This window comes from Lepidochelys kempii, chromosome 8 (assembly GCF_965140285.1).
Source record: "Lepidochelys kempii isolate rLepKem1 chromosome 8, rLepKem1.hap1, whole genome shotgun sequence".
In the NCBI taxonomy this organism is placed as follows: Eukaryota; Metazoa; Chordata; order Testudines; family Cheloniidae; genus Lepidochelys; species Lepidochelys kempii.
Window position 1 is genome coordinate 108,426,867 of NC_136387.1, and position 17,271 is coordinate 108,444,137.

Consider the following 17,271-nt stretch of genomic DNA (forward strand, 5'->3'; position numbering starts at 1 on the left):
GTGCAAATATTTGTAATAAAATATACACTTTGATTTCAATTACAACACAGAATACAATATATGAAAAAGTAGAAAATATCCAAAATATTTAATAAATTTCAATTGGAATTCTATTGTTTAATAGCGCGATTAAAACGGTGATCGATCAAGATTAATTGTTTTGAGTTAACTCACATGATTAACTGATTAATTGACAGCCCTAGTTTCACCCTGTTCAGGTGGTAGGCCAGGACTCTCCTGATGTCAGAATGTGCAATGCTGCCTCAGCTCAGTGAGGTTTTGGGAAGAATGAATGAGAGATGTATTTGTTGATGTAGGTGAAATTCTGTCACTACCTCAGGGAGAAATTTATGGTGGGTCTTCATGGATACACTGTCTAAGCGAACTATTGTAAAAGTCAGATCAGCAGTCAATATCTGAATTTCCCCAACTCTTCTAGCAGAAGTTATAGTAAGCAGAAATGCCACTTTCCTGGAAAGGTGAAGCAGGGAAGAAAAGGCCATGGCTTTAAACACTGGCCTCATGAGGGCTGAAAGTACCAGGCTTGAGTCCTCCAATAGGGATAGTTTCCTTGAGTGAGGAGAATACCTTAACTAGGCTTTTCAGGAACCTAATTACCAATGGATGAGAAAAAAATTGAATGCCCCTGCACCAGTGTATGATAACAGAGATAATTACCAGGTGCACCTTGACAGAACTGAGTGATAGGTTCTTGTATTTCCATTTAATAATTAGTCAAATATTTGAGGAATTGAAAAGTGATGAGGTGCCACTGATTTCTGGTAGCATCTGAGAAAATATCTTCCATTTTGCCATGTAGGTTTGTCTTATTGATTCTTTCTGCTATATATTAGAACTTCACTAACTTGACAAGAGTATGTCTGTTCTGTCATTGACATCCACTCACCTTGCTGTAAGATGCAGGGATGCCAAATTCAGGTGTAGGCTTTGTCTTTGGTTCTGAGACAGCAAATCTGGGTACAGAAGTAAGGTTCTGGGTTGAGATACAGACAGGTTCAGCAGATCTGTGAGCCAGAATTGCCTGGGCCACACTGGAGCTATGAGGATTAGCTTGGGCAAGTCCTATCTGAGTTAGCAGAGTTCTCTGGGAATCACAAGGGTCAGGGTGTTCACATACATCAGGTCTTCCGACCACGGTATCAGCAACACCTCTGCTGTGGATCAAGCCCTCGGACCGCAACCCCTTCCTACTTCTCCACATAGGCACCAATAATAATGCCAAGAATGACCTTGAGCAGGGTCACTGCATACTATGTGGCTCTGGGAAGAAGGATGAAGGAGTTTGAGGTGCATATTGTGTTCTTGTCCATCCTCCCTGTTGAAGGAAAAGGCCCAGGTAGGGACCACTGAATTGTGGAGGTAAATGCGTGGTTACGCTGGTGGTGTCGGAGAGGGCTTTGGATTCTTCGACCATGGGATGTTGTTCCAGGAAGAAGGACCACTAGGAAGAGATGGAATCCATCTAGTGAAGAGAGGGAAGAGCATCTTCATAGGCAGGCTTGCTAACCTAGTGAGGAGGGCTTTAAACTAGGTTCGCCGGGGGATGGAGACCTAAGCCCTGAGGTCAGTGGGGAAGTGGGATACCGGGAGGAAATACAAAGAGGAAGGTGCAACAGGGTAGGCCTCCTGATTCATACTGAGAAAGCAGGGCAATCGGCTAGTTATCTTAGGTGCCTGTTCATGAACGCAAGAAGCCTGGGAAATAAGCAGGAAGAATTGGAAGTTCTGGCACAGTCAAGGAACTATGATGTGATTGGAATAACAGTGGGGTAATTCACATGACTGGAGCACTGTCATGGATGGATAGAAACTGTTCAGGAAGGACATGTGGGGGAGAAAAGGTGGAGGAGTTGCACTGTAAGTAAGAGAGCAGTATGATTGTTCAGCGCTCCAATATGAAACTGGAGAAAAGCCTGTTGAGAGTCTTTGGATTAAGTTTAGAGCAACAAGGGTAATGTTGTGGTGGGCCTCTGCTATAGACCACCAGACCAGGAAGATGAGACTTTCTTCATGCAACTAATAGAAGTTTCCAGATCAGAGGCCCTGGTTCTCATGCGGGACTTCAATCACCCTGACATATGCTGTAAGAGGAATACTGTAGAGCAGTTTTTGGAGTGTTATGGACAACTTCCTGGTGCAAGTCCTGGAGGAACCAACTAGGATCCATGCTCCTCTTGACCTGCTGCTCAAATAGGGAAAAATTGGTAGGAGAAGTAGAAGTGGGTGGCAATCTGGGCAACGGTGGTCATGAGATGTTAGAGTTCAGGATCCTGACAAAAGGAAGAAAGGAGAGCAGCAGAATATGGACCCTGGACTTCAGAAAAGCAGACTTTGAATCCCTCAAGGAACTGATGGGCAGGATCCCCTGGGAGGCGAATATGAATGGGGAAAGGTATCCAGGAGAGCTGGCTGTATTTTAAAGAAGCCTTACTGAGGGTACAGGAACAAACTATCCCAATGTGCAGAAAGAATAGCAAATATGGCAGGTGACCAGCTTGGCTTAACAGAGAAATCTTTGGTGAGCTTAAACACAAAAAGGAAGCTTACAAGAAGTGGAAACTCGGACAGATGACCAGGGAGGAGTATAAAAATATTGCTCGAGCATGTAGGGGTGTAATCAGGAAGCCCAAAGCACAACTGGAGTTGCAGCTAGCAAGGGATGTGAAGAGTAACAAGAATGGTTTCTACAGGTTTGTTAGCAACAAGGTGGTCAGGGAAAGCATGGGACCCTTACTGAATGGGGGAGGCAACCTAGTTACAGATGTGGATAAAGCTGAAGTACTCCATGCTTTTTTGCCTTGGTCTTCACAGACAACGAAAGCATATGCTCAAATAAATTTGTTAGTCTCTAAGGTGCCACAAGTACTTCTCATTCTTTTTTACGAACAAGGTCAGCTCCCAGACTGCTGCATTGGGCAGCATAGTATAGGGAGGAGGTGAGCAGCCTACAGTGGTGAAAGAGCAGATCAAGGACTATTTAGAAAAGCTGGACATGCACAAGTACATGGGGGCAGATGCAGTGCATCTGAGGGTGCTGAGGAAGTTGGCTGATGCGATTGCAAAGCCATTGGCCATTATCTTTGAAAACTCATGGTGATCAGAGGAGGTCCCGGATCATTGGAAAAAGGTAAATATAGTGCCCATCTTTTTAAAAGGGAAGAAGGAGAATCCGGGGAACTACAGACCGGTCAACCTCACTTCAGTCCCCAGCAAAATCATGGAGCAGGTCCTCAAGGAATCCATTTTGAAGCACTTGGAGGAGAGGAAGTTGATCAGGAACAGTCAACATGGATTCACCAAGCGCAAGTCATGTCTGACCAACCTGATTGCTTTCTATGATGAGATAACTGGCTCTGTGGATAGGGGGAAAAGCAGTGGACGTGATATACCTTGACTTTAGCAAAGCTTTTGATATGGTCTCCTACAGTATTCTTGCCAGCAAATTAAAGAAGTATGGATTCGATGAATGGACTACAAAGTGGATAGAAAGCTGGCTAGATAGTCAGGCTCAATGCGTAGTGATCAACGGCTCAATGTCTAGTTGGCAGCTGGGACTATAGGAGGAGGAATTTGATTTTCCTAACAGATTTTGTAGGCACTTCAAATGGAATCCATGGCTGTATAATGCAAGTTGTCATTATAACACTAGCAATAAGAGTAGATATCTTGCTATTTCCTGCTACACAGTGAACAATACCTGATTTTTGGTTTTAAGGGATTCCATCTCCTGGATAAATTTTTCTGTTAATTCCTTCATCTTCTCATTATAGTTCATGTCCTTGAGTCGTAACTGGTACTCGTTTTCCATCTTCAGTTCCTCCACACGAGTCTTCAGTTCTAGCATGACTTGAGTCTGCCATGAAAAAGACAATAAGATTGATAAGAGGTTATTTACTAGTAACTACAATTCCTTGAGGGTACTACTGCTGCAGATAGCACCATGGCACTGAGAGTTTCCAGAACATTTTCAAATATTTTGCCCATTTGGAGGTGAATGTACCACTGAAACGGAAAAAATCTTAATTTTGAACCTTGGCCTTATAAGAGGGTAAATAGAAATCCTGCTTCTGCCCTCTCCACTCAAACTGTTCTCAGAGTCTATAATCAGTTGACCAAGGCATAGGGCCCCTACTCTTCACCCTCACTGAAATGGGAGCTGCTACTACTCTTTGCATATCAATATTGGTAGCACCAGCTGTTTGGGTGTAGCCTCTCCTTCTGAATTATACTGTGGTCAGTCCACTCAGCTATTGTGTAGTGGAGACGGAGCTGGTCACAACATTCTGTAAATGTAGGTCATAATGTCTAGACTGGGAGTCTGAGGAGAGAGTGTAGGATCTGTATTCTTAACTTGTTCATACCTTCTCTTCCATATCTGTTTTTGTGATCAGCACCTCATCAGCATATCCCACTTCCTTCTCCCGTTTCAGACCCCGCCCTTCCTTATCATACACTTTCCAGATAAGCAGGCAGCCATCCTCGGAGACGGTCAGCAGAAATTGGTCATCACATGTTATGGACATCTAAGGAGGGAAGAGACAGCAGAATAAAAAGAGTAGAAAAGATATAGGATAGGGGAGAGATATAGGTTATATCTACACTAGATTTTCCCCCCCTAAGAGTTCCTATCATTATTACTATCAGTGAAGTTGTGGTGAGAATGCAAATGTAGCCCAGCTATTTAACCACCAAGTCTAGACGACAGGGTAGCTAGAACACTAGCAGCCCCTGGGCCCTGTCTATACTAGCACTTTTGTCAGCAGTGGAACTGCACAAATATTACTAGAATGGCAGGAAAAAAATTACAAATCTAGTACAGACAAGATCCTAGGTCAAGGGCCCACTTTTCTGACATTGATACTGTAGCAAGGCACAGCTGGGCCCCTCTTACTTCTGCCTCTTCTGTCCTCACAAAACCAAACAGGGACACCTCAGGTCAATGCAATCACCCATGTATTTTATTTATAGTTCTTTCCCACCACCAGCTTACTATCTCTGTACAGGGTTTTACAGCCAGACTTTACCAGCAACAGCCCAGAACCACCAGTCCTTCTTACCTTTCTCTTTCCCCCTCTGGCTTCCTTCCTCCCAGCCTTTATACCCCTAGCTAATTAAGCTGGCAGCTGTTCCTAGTTGCCAGGCAGGCAGGGCTATTCAGCCAGCCCCAATCCATTCCCGTTGATTGGGGCTGGCATGGCAGGGAGTTTGTGCCCAGCACCCTGTCACAGATACTTAACACAACTAGCCTCTGCAGAGAATTTTAAAGGGGCAAGGATTTGGCTTTTTTTTTTAAACAAAAAGAATCTGAAATTTCTCCAGCTTTGGACAGGGTGAGGCCCCCTTGCCAAACTGGTAAAAGCAATGCCAGAAAACAGCTTGTTCAAAATAGAGTATGATTAATTTAGTCAAAGGAGCATCGCAAGCAGAGACAAGTGGATTAGAAATAACAAAAGCCTGCACATATTTTGTCTTATCTAAACTTTGCCTTTACATGCCAGTTTAATTAGGTTCTGCTTAGGCCAGGTATACCCAAAGCATTGTGCTGGGTCAGAGAGAATGCCCCAGGCAACTGCTGCCTGGTGCCTGCCAGTCAGTCTTATCTTCCCAGTCAGTGAATCTTCCCTCTCAGCTCATGGGCTACCTTTTAGTCCTTCCAAAGGTCCCTTGTTCAATATTTCAAAGTTCTTTCTTCTGATCCTGTTTCTAGTCCAAACTGGTTTATGTGTTTCTCTAGTGAGGGGCTGCAGGATTTAACCCTTATCTACCTTTCAGCCAACAATACCTTAACCAACAAAACCAAGGAGATTTAACATTCATAAAAATTAATACAAATTCTCCTCACATTTTCCACATACAAATGTAGCCTTAACACTAGCAGATCTATAGAGTTGAAGAAAACAGATAAACAAAGAGCAGGGGAGTCCAAATGACTCAGATTTTTGTTGGCTGGAAAAGAAAAAATAAACTCCTTACCTTGGTAACAGGGCCAGCGTGGGCCTGATACTCATTGAACTCTTTGTGCACAGGCAGTGGGTACTTCATAGATCGGATGGTCCCCATTGAAGTGCCTGTGAACACCATGCGCCCAGAATGAGACACGACTATTGCAGTGTAAGTAACATCAAAAGTAGGTACTTCACACAGGATCTAAAAAAAAACAAAAAACAAAAAAACCCAGCATAGAATAAGCTCTATAATACTGCCTAAGTAACATAGTGTAAGAGCAGCTGACACTCCATTCCACTTACAGAAAATAATGACAAAAATAGTAAGAAAAAACTGCCTAGAGGAACCGAACCATGAGCAACAATTAGCATTAGGGTGTGACGAGTTCCCCCCGGGTATTGCCTGGAAATGGGGTACCACTGAGCCCCTCGACCCACCAGCCTTGGCTCCCACTCATGCTGTAATGCTGTGACAAGCTGCAGACACACTCCCAGTCTCACACTTTCACGAGCACACAGGTAGGGACACATCCAGCTGTAATAACACGCAGACAGGCTTTCTGACCAGCCCCTGCATGGGAAGGCTATATAGATAGGGCACTTACCAGCTTCCCAGGCACACAACCCCTCCGGAGGGTAAACCAAAATTAAACTGTCTTGCACTGCACAGAGAAGTGTAAAGCGTAAGCTCATAAAATCTGCCCTCTCCCTCAGTGTGGAGAGAGATATGCAACAGTTTTCTGCCCCAAGTATGATTTCCACACACTGGTTTTAGACAAAACAAAAACAAGTTTATTAACTACAAAAGATAGATTTTAATTGATTATAAGGGATAGCAAACAGATCAAAGCAGATTACTTAACAAATAAACACAAACGCAATCTAAGCTTAATATACTAAAGAGATTGGACATGAGTAGCAAATTCTTACCTTAAATGATGATTAGGGCCCTACCGAATTCAAGGCCATGAAGAATGTGTCACGGACCGAGAAATCTGGTCTTCCCCCGTGAAATCTGGTCTTTTGTGTGCTTTTACCCTATATTAAACAGATTTCATGGGGGAGACCAGCGTTTCTCAAATTGGGGGTCCAGACCCAAAAGAGTTATGGGGGGGGTCGCAAGGTTATTTTAGGGGGGCTGTGGTATTGCCACCCTTACTTCTGCACTGCTGCCTTCAGAGCTGGGCGGCCAGAGAGTGGCAGCTGCTGACTGAGGGCCCAGCTCTACAGGCAACAGCGCAGAAGTAAGGGTGGTAATACCTGTGATGTTGCACTCTATATGATTTTATGAAAATATGCTAATAAGTGTGAATATAATGTAACTGGAATATGCTTCATGCAAAAGGTCTCTTGTAAGGTATCATTATAAAGCTTATAATCTACTGAGTGTGGTCATCCTATTTGTATGTATGTACCATTCTTTTATCTGCAACTAGAAGTGGAAAATATAACTCTGAGGGTCTATTGTAATTATGCAAAGTGTGGGCCATTAATGGTGGATTGGAATCTTGATGGCTCCCATTAACCAGGACAACTGACTGTAGATGGCTCTGTTTACTTGTAAGTCCTCCTGTATACCTGCGTGCTGGCATGTGGGTAATGAAGTCTTACAGTGACATGTGATCATGGCACCTGAACTGGAATTCATCTTTAACCTGGTGCTTTTCCATTTCGAAGGAGGGGTGGGAACCCAGAGAAGGACAAAGGATTCCCGTCTTGTGCAAAAGACATATAAGGGGGTAGAACAGAAAAGGGGGCTGCAGTCATGAGAAATCCCCTCGCTACCGCCTGAGCTGGAACAAGGGCTGTACTAGGCGAAAGGGTTGTGCCCAGTCTAGGAGGGCGTTCAGTCTGTGAAAGAAGCTTATTGGAACATCTCTGAAAGTGAGGTTTCATCTGTATTTAGTTTTCTTACTGTATTAAGCATGGACTTGTGTATTTTATTTTATTTTGCTTGATAATTCACTTTGTTCTGTCTGTTATTACTTGGAACCACTTAAATCCTACTTGTTGTGCTTAATAAAATCACTTTTTACTTATTAATTAACCCAGAGTATGTATTAACACCTAGGGGGTTTCTGTAATCCAACCTGTCACAATACCATATCATGCCACCTTTATTTCTGCATTGCTGCCTTCAGAGCTGCTTGGCTGGAGAGAGAGTGGCGGCTGCTGACTGAGGGCCCAGCTCTGCAGGCAGCTGTGCGGAAGTACGGGTGGCAATACCATACCATGCCACCCTTACTTCTGTGCTGCTGCTGGAGGCGGCTCTGCCTTCAGAGCTGGGCTCCCAGCCAGCAGCCACCACTTTCCAGCTGCCTAGCTCTGAAGGCAGCACCGCTGCTAGCAGCAGTGCAGAAATAAGGGTAGCAGTACCGTAACCCCCCCGTCAATAACCTCGGGACCCCCCACAACTCCTTTTTGGGTCAGGACCCCTACAATTACAACACCATGAAATTTCAGATTTAAATAACTGAAAAAATGAAATTTGCAATTTAAAAAATCCTATGATCGTGAAATTGATCAAAATGGACTGTGAATGTGGTAGGACCCTAATGATGATTTAGGCCGGTTGCAGAGCTTCTTAAAGGGCAAACTGCACTTGCTTGCAGCTTAAAACCCCAGGTATTCCTTTCACAGGCTAGAAATCCCTCTAGCCTGGGTTCAGCCCTTCCCCCAGTTCAGTCCTTCTTCCTCAGGTGTTTTCAGGATTCTCCTTGGGCAAGGAGTCAGTGAAGAACTACGATGATGTCACTCCCCTGCCTTAAATAGCTTTTGCATATGGCAGGAACCCTTTGTCTCCAGGCTTAGTTCTCACACCTTTCAGTGGAAAAAACACTGGTATTCCAAGATGGAGTTCAGTACCAGGTGACTTGGTCACATGTCCCTCTAGGGTCACAGCAGCCATAATTTGGAGGCTGTTTGTAGCATCCTCAAGAAGGCTCCCCAGCAGGAGATTAGCTTCTTCTAAAACCTATTGTTCTCCCTAATGGCCCTTCCCAGCCAGCTATCTAGATTGATTGCATTCTGCCTACTGGGCGTTCCCCAGGTGTAAACACATTTGTAATAGATGCATAGACAATATTCCTAACATCAGATACCAACATGATACATGCATACAAATAGGATAATCATATTCAGCCATATTCAGAAAATCATGACCTTTCAAATGATATCCCACATAACCTATCTTGCATAAAATACAAAATAGTTATGCCATAATCATATCATAACAATTGTGATACAGCATGACTGGAGGGCAGCAGGAGAGTGTTAGAAGGGAGCCTTATTCCCTATAGATTAATTAAAGCACCTGAAGTCAATTAGAGCACCTGAAGCCAGTCACTTGATAAAACCCCCCTGTTCCAGTCAGAGAAGGGAAGGAGTTGAAGCAGAGTGGATTGGTGTTGGAGTAGAGAGCAGTTTGGAGGAGTTGAAGCAGAGTGGATTGATGTTGGAGTAGAGAGCCGTTTGGGGGGAAGCAGAGGAGAGTTTGGAGAAGTGCTGGGTGGGCTAAGAAGACCAAAACCCTAGGTAAGGGACACCTGGTTTGTGCAGAGAGAGGGCAGGAAGCCCCACAAGCTGAAGGGCAGGAGAGGGAAGTAGCCCAGGGGAAGGAACCGCTAGTTCAAGTGGTTTACCACTATCCCTAGGGCCCCTGGGCTGGGACCTGGAGTAGAGGGTGAGCCTGGGTCCCTCCCTCTCCACTCCCCTCCTCTAGAACACTAGTAGGGCAGTTAATACCCCAGTTCAGGGGTGAGAAATGGTGCCCTGAACCCTCCCCAAGAAGAGAAAGCGTGAGACCCATCAAAGTAGTGCTGGCAATTTGCCACACGTGGTATTAGAAGTGGGATCTCTGAGCTGGACACTTAAACCAGGATTAGCCAAAACCCTCCCATCCCTAAAATGGATGACGTGGTCAAGGCCCTAATACAAAACACCGCAGCCCAGCAGGAGGCTACTCTGGTCCAAGCAACTGCCCAACAGGAGGCGACTCGGATGCAGCAGGAGACTAATAGTCTATTGATGAGTCAGGCTGCCCAGGACCGAGCTCTGCTGCAAGAGCTGATGAACCAGATGAAGGCCCTTATGGAGCTGAACCGCAACTATGATGGGACCCGGACCATATGGGACAGCCACTGCCTACGGAAAATGACACGGGAGGATGATGTGGAGGCATACCTCCTGGCTTTTGAAAGAGCAGCCCTGTGGGAGGCCTGGCCCCAAGATCAGTGGTCTGGTATCCTTGCCCCGTTCCTGTGTGGGGAGGCCCAGAAGGTCTACTATGATATGGCCCTGGAGACTGCAGCAGATTACCTACAGCTGAAGGCAGAGATCCTGGCCAGAGATGGAGTAACAACAGCATTGCGAGCCCAGAGGTTCCATGCGTGGCAGTATACAGAGGATAAGACACCCCAATCACAATTGTTTGACCTGATCCACCTGACCCGGAAATGGCTGAGCCCTGAGGCCCTCAGCTCTGAGAAGATGATGGAGCTCCTGGTACTGGACTGGTGTATGAGGGGGATACCACCAGGCCTCCGGGCTTGGGTTGGCCAGAATGACCCCTCCACCTATGATGAGTTGGTCTCCCTTGTGGAAAGACAGCTGGCATGGGGATCAACGTGGCCTAATTGGCGTGGTAGGGGTCGCAATGACCTTGCATGGGTATACAGGATCAGTAAAAATGAATGGAATCAAAACCATAGCATTAGTAGATTTCGGGAATGCTGTCACGCTGGTCTCGGGGAAGTTGGTGGGGCAAGACCAACTAACCTGGGCCAAAACCACAGGGGTAAGGTGCGTTCATAGCACCGGAAATTTCTACCCCGCAATCTCGGTATGGATTGAGATCCAGGGGAATACTACCAGGGTGACTGCAAGGGTGGTCCCCAGGCTCCCCTACCCTGTCTTAATTGGTAGGGACTTCCCCGGGTTTGAGAGCTTACTCCCCCAAATAGAGCCCGGGGAGGGTAGCAACCCCCAGGCTAAGACGGAGGCACCTACAGATAGCCTCACCCCAATGTTTGCCGACTTTGCCCCAGAGTTATTCTCATCCCCCGGAAAACCCTGAAAGTCTAGATGGGAAAGGAGGATAGATAAAAGATTAGGGACCAGGATTCTAGCAGAGAACCAGAAAACCTCCCTTGTTGGTAGGCGAACCCGCTCAGGAGGCCAGGAGATAATTCAGGCCAGTGAGGACTTGGAGGCGGTTCCTAGCCCAAGTAGGAGCAACCTAGGGGGCGGAGTAGAAACAGACCCCCTGGAACTAGGTCAGATTGGTACCGCACGTGAGAATTTTGGGCAGGACCAAGCCAATGACCTGCTATATGCGAATGTGAGGGAGGAGGTAGTGGAAGTAAATGGCGTACCTGTGGAAGGAAAGACCAAAGGCCCAAGGCCATATTATGTGCTCAAACATGATCTGTTGTACAGGATAGCGCAAATACGAGGGGAAGAAGTAGAGCAACTCTTAGTCCCACGGAAACACACAAGGGCAGTTCTAGAGTTAGCTCACAGTCATCTATTTGGGGGACATCTAGGAGTAGACAAGACACTGGATAGAGTCCTAAGAAGGTTTTATTGGCCAGGAATACATGCAGAGGTCCAGCGCTATTGTGCCTCCTGCCCTGAATGCCAGTTGCATAGCCCCCAACCTCACTTGTGGGCCCCATTAGTACCTTTGCCTATTATTGAAGTCCCTTTTGAGGATAGCAATGGACATAGTGGGCCCACTGGAAAGACTGGCACGGGGCCACTGAAACGTACTAGTCAGTCACCTGATAAAACCCCTCTGCTTCAATCAGAGAAGGGAAGGAGTTGAAGCAGAGTGGATTGGTGTTGGAGTAGAGAGCAGTTTGGAGAAGTGCTGCGGTGGGCTAAGAAGACCAAGACCCTAGGTAAAGGGACACCTGGTTTGTGCAGAGGAAGGGCAGGAAGCCCCACAAGCTGAAAGGCAGAAGAAGGAAGTAGCCCAGGGGAAGAAACCGCTAGTTCAAGCGGTTTACTGCTATCCCTAGGGCCCCTGGGCTGGGACCCAGAGTAGAGGGCGGGCCTGGGTCCCTCCCTCTCCACTCCCCTCCTCTAGGACACTAGTGGGGCAGTTAATACCCCAGTTCAGGGGCGAGAAACGAACCCTCCCCAAGAAGAGAAAGCGCGAGACCCATCAAAGTAGTGCTGGCAATTTGCCACACAATATATCTAGGAAGAATATGGGACATAGTGTCACATAGGGTTTATAAATAGATCTTTGTACAATTTTCAAAAGTGTCTAAGTAACTTTTCAAGATGAGACTTTGGTGCTTTTGAAAATTTTAAACACTTGTTACACACATTTAACTGCTTCTGTAAAGAAAAGCTGTGGACAATGGAAACTGCAATAGATGAGATATATTTGAATTTTAGTAAAGCTTTTGATAAATGTAGCTCAAAGTTAATTTGTCATATGCATTGAAAAATTGCTGGAAGTAACATAAATTGAAATGAAATAGCAACAAATGCTCAGGTATCATGGTGAAGGGCACAGTATAAGAACATAGATAAATAACAACATAACATTTCAGGTGGTAGGAGGTGTCAGTGGATGCATACAAAGACAAGGTTCCTTCCTAATTGCTTAAACTGGAAAATGGGAGGTAGGGAGAGGAAAGCACCGGTGCTTTCCCTGGGTAATAACCATCCTTTAAGCTGCCTGTCAGGACCTAGCGAAGTCACAGGTATGTATGTTAGCTGGCTCACCGAAGAATCCGAAATTTCCTTGAGCGTTTGGTCAGATCCAACAGCAAAGATGATTTTGGCATCAGGAGAGATGGCAACACCGCTGTAGCTGCAGGACTTGAGCACACACTCTGACTCCCTCTTACCCGTCAACAAGCTCCACTCATACACTGCACCATCTGTGCCACAGGAAATCAACTTATTGTCATCTGCACTCCATATGACTGAGCGCACCTGGTAAGAGTGGAAACACACCAATCAGACCCACACTTGGTGACTCTATGAGCCCTGGAAGGGAGCTTGTCTTGTTAAATCTGACCATTTTATCTGGTGAACCCCTTCTAGACATGGTTCTGTTTATAGTAATCCCTGTTTTATATGGCACAGCCATGCTTCTAATATAGCTTTTGATCTTTTTAAACAACCAAATATTTTGCAATTAAATTTGTCCTTTTTTCTTTGTGTTTTTTTTGCTTTATTATTTTTTTCTTTTGTTTTTGATTTTTGCTTTAGAAAATGTATAAGAATTACTTATAGAATTAATCACTCTGATAGAAAATGTTAAAATGCTAATCATATTAGTGAGCATAAGGGGAGTTCTGTAACATATCTCCAGGTTCTTTCACCTGTTACTCCACTACCATTACCAACTGTTACCCTTCAGAACAACCTGAGACTATTCAGATACATTATACAAGTTGACAGGTTTCAGAGTAACAGCCGTGTTAGTCTGTATTCGCAAAAAGAAAAGGAGTACTTGTGGCACCTTAGAGACTAACCAATTTATTTGAGCATGAGCTTTCGTGAGCTATTGAGCTCATGCTCAAATAAACTGGTTAGTCTCTAAGGTGCCACAAGTACTCCTTTTCATTATACAAGTTGGCTACCAGTGACTGAGCTCCTACCTAGTGAGAAGCAAGATATTTGCACTACAGCAGATATTACAGAAGATAATACAGAACATATTTGCACTACAGCAATGAACTACAGAAATATTAGAATAAATAATATAAAAAAGGGTTACTGACTTAACTGTTGTTCTTGCTCATGTCCATGCCGCATTAGGTGTGTGCGTGCTGTGGGCACTGTTGCTGGAGATGTTTCTCTCAGTGATATCCATTGGGCTGGCTTTAGCACCCTCTGGTGCAGCGTGCTCAGGTTGTGGTATAAGGGGTGTCACCGGCTATGCACCTTCTCAGTTCCTTCTTGTTGGTCCACTCTGACAGAGGGGCAGGAGGGTGGGTCGTGGAATGGACATGAGCAACACATCTCAAAGAACAATAATTATGGTCAGTAACCATTTTTTTTTCTCGAGTGCTTGGTCATGTCCATTCCATATTAGGTGACTCACAAGTAGTACCTCAGGAGGTGGAATCAGAGTTCATGGACATGCTGATTCTAACACTGCTCTTCTGAACCTGGCGTCGTCTCCGGCCTGTGGGATGATGGTGTAGTGGGATGCAAAGGTATGCACCGATGACCAAGTTGCTGCCCTGCAGTTGTTCTGGATTGGGACTTGTGCAAGGAATGCCCCTGAAGAGACCTTAGCTTTTGTGGAGTGAGCAGTTAGGATGGCCAGAGGCGGTTATCCAGGACAAGATCCTCTGGGATGATACTGATGCCATTTCATCTTTTCTGCTACAAAGAGATATGTGAATTTGTGAAAGGGTTTAGTCCTTTTAATACAGAAGGTGCGGGCATGCCTAATGTCCAATGAGTGAAGCTGCTGCTCCTCAGAGTTTATGTGAGGCTTTGGGAAGAAGACTGTCAGGAAAATAGCCTGGTTGCTATGGAATTTTGAAACCATCTTTGGCAGGAAAGCTGGGTGGGGTGCAGCTGGATCTTGTCCTTGAAGAACACTGTGTACAGTGGTTCTGACATAAGGGCCCTGATTTCAGAAACCCTTCTGGCTGAGGTGATCATCACCAGGAATACAACTTTCCAAGAGAGGAGAATTAGAGGGCGCAATGCTAGGGGTTCAAAGGGACGGCGCATGAACCTTGACAGACCCAGATTTAAGTCACATGGAAGGAGGCCCTGAGGATAGAGTTTCTCCAGTACCTTGAGAAACCAGACCACCATCTTGTGAGAGAACATTGACCTGCCATTCACCAGTGGGTGGAAGGCCAAGATTACTGCCAAGTGCACCTTGATGGACGCAAGGGCCAGACCTTGCTGCTTTAGATGGAGGAAGTAATGGCTATTAGCCAGGATGGGCAGGGATGGTGTCCCTAGCCTCCATTTGCCAGAAGCTGGGAATAGGCAACAGAGGATAGATCACTTGATGATTACCTATTCTATTCATTCCCTCTGGGGCACCTGGCATTGGCCACTGTCGGAAGACAGTATACTGGGCTAGATGGACCTTTGGTCTGACCCAGTATGGCGATTCTTATGTTCTTAAGTAGTCCAAGACAACCTGAAGAGAAGATCGGATCGGAGAGAGACCTCTATGTCATGCCCAAATTGAGAAGCGTTTCCATTTGGCAAGGTAGGTAGCCCTAGTGGACGGCTTTCTACTACCTATCAAAATCTGGAGAACTTGCTCCTAACAGGCCTGCTCCTCCAGGTTCAGCCATCTAACATCCACAGTTATGTGAAGGGAGGCAAGGTTTGGGTGAAGTAACCGCCATAGTCTTCTGAGATCAGGTCCAGACAGAGCAGAAGCAGGAGTGGAATTGCTATTGATAGATCCAGCAGCTTACCAAACTGGTGTTGACGTGGCCACGCTGGGGCTATGAGAATAACTCTCACCTTGTCCTGCTTGATTTTCAGAAGGACGTTGTGAACCAGAGGGACTAGGGGAAAAGCGTACAGCAGCAGCCCTGTCCATGGGAGCAGGAAGGCATAGGAGAGAGAGCCCAGGCTGTGCCCTCACAGTAAGAAAAACTGATGGGACTTTCTGTTCTGCTTGGTCACGAACAGGTCCACCTGGGGAGATCCCCAGGTTTGGAAGATGAACCTGATGATTTCTGGTGAAGGGACCACTTGTGGTGAGAGGAAAAGGACCTGCTGAGGTGATCCGCTCTGGGAAGATGTGAAGCCTCAAGGTGTATGGAGTGCTTAACGCAGAAATACCATAGACGGATGGCCTCCTGACACAGCGTAGAGGATCAAGCTCTTCCCTGCTTGTTGATATAGAACATACCCACGGTATTGTCTGTCAGGACTTGCATCACCTTGCCAGAGATCAGGGAAAGGAACACTTAGCAGGCTAAGCAGACAACACTGAGTTCTCTGATGTTTATGTGCAGGGAGAGTTCTATAGGCCAAGGTCTTCCTGCAGTAAGAAGAAGCAGCCATAATAGGAGAGCAGAAGCAATGAATTAAGAAGCAGGGAGTCATGTTCCATCTAAACGGCATCAAAACCATATAATATTGGATTGTTAAGAAGCATTTCTGCCCTAATAGCACCAACAGCGACCAGACAGACAGACAAATCTTAAGATGTGCAAAGAGAAATTTGCAAGAAAACACTCTGTCCGGCAAAGCCACTTACCAGCAGTTTTGGTTGAAAAGAGACCATTGATTGCTTTTGTCTGTTTTTAATTTGAAATACTTCAGTTTGTTTCGCTATGCAGTAACTCCTCACTTAAGTCGTCCCGGTTAACATTGTTACGTTGCTGATGAATTTATTAGAGAACATGATTCTTTAAAGTTGTGCAATGCTCCCTTAGAACCTTGTTTGGCAGCCGACTGCTTTGTCCACTGCTTGCAGAAAGAGCAGCCAGTTGGAGCTCCCTGGTGGGGGCTTGGAACCAGGATGGGCTGGCAGCCCCCCCCTCTCAACTCCCCTAGGTTAACTGGGCAGCAGCCACCTAGCAGGCTATCAATTGCTGGGCAGTTCAGGTGTCCCCTCCCACACTGCCCTCTGCTGCTCCTGCCCTCTGCCTTGCAGCTGCTCTCGGGAGCCTCCTGCTTGCTGTGCGGGGGTCAGGATGCTGATGTCAGGGTGTCATGTCCCCCCCCCCCGGCTCCTTTACCCCATTCCACAGAGCAGGGTGGGACACAAAGCTTGCTGGTAGCAGCTGCTGTCTCAACTTCCTGATCTACTTAAAAAGGCAAAAAGGAAAGGTTTCAGAGTAGCAGCCGTGTTAGTCTGTATTCGCAAAAAGACAAGGAGGACTTGTGGCACCTTAGACTAACCAATTTATTTGGGCATAAGCTTGCGTGAGCTACAGTTCACTTCATTGGATGCAGTGTACTTAGAGTGGGGTCAGTGCACTTAAAGGGGAAAAACGCATCTCTCTCTCTCTCTCACACACACACAGCATGTGTGTCTCTGTCTCTCTCTGCCATGGTGTGTCTTGTCTCCTCCCACAATTTGTGCTGCCTTGTAGAGCATGAGGCTGCATTAACAACATGTTAATACTTGAGGGCTCAGCTGAGTGCTAGTTCATTTAGCAGTAAGGCATTCCCTGGGAAATATCCCACCCTTTTCCATCCACCCCAAACAAGCTTCACAATCAATCATCATTGCATCATTGTATACCATATTAAATTGTTTCCTAACCCCCCCCATATTTACATTACTTCTTACGGGGAAATTCGATTCGCTTAACATCGTTTCACTCACAGTAGCATTTTC

General features: G+C 45.9%; 1 protein-coding gene across 7 annotated transcripts in view; it reads right to left on the minus strand.

Annotated features, from left to right (window-relative positions):
* Positions 1–17,271, minus strand: part of CFAP57 (cilia and flagella associated protein 57) — a 154,078-nt gene that overhangs the window by 74,472 nt on the left and 62,335 nt on the right. For 6 of the 7 annotated variants that reach the window (XM_078854151.1, XM_073358043.1, XM_073358036.1 and 3 more), the window contains 4 exons: positions 12,705–12,917; positions 5,995–6,168; positions 4,383–4,544; positions 3,719–3,874 (listed from right to left, as the gene is read on the minus strand). In XM_078854151.1, coding sequence (XP_078710277.1) covers positions 3,719–3,874; positions 4,383–4,544; positions 5,995–6,168; positions 12,705–12,917 — 705 coding nt within the window. The remainder of the gene's footprint in view (positions 1–3,718; positions 3,875–4,382; positions 4,545–5,994; positions 6,169–12,704; positions 12,918–17,271) is intronic. The other variant, XM_078854149.1, reaches the window with a different exon arrangement.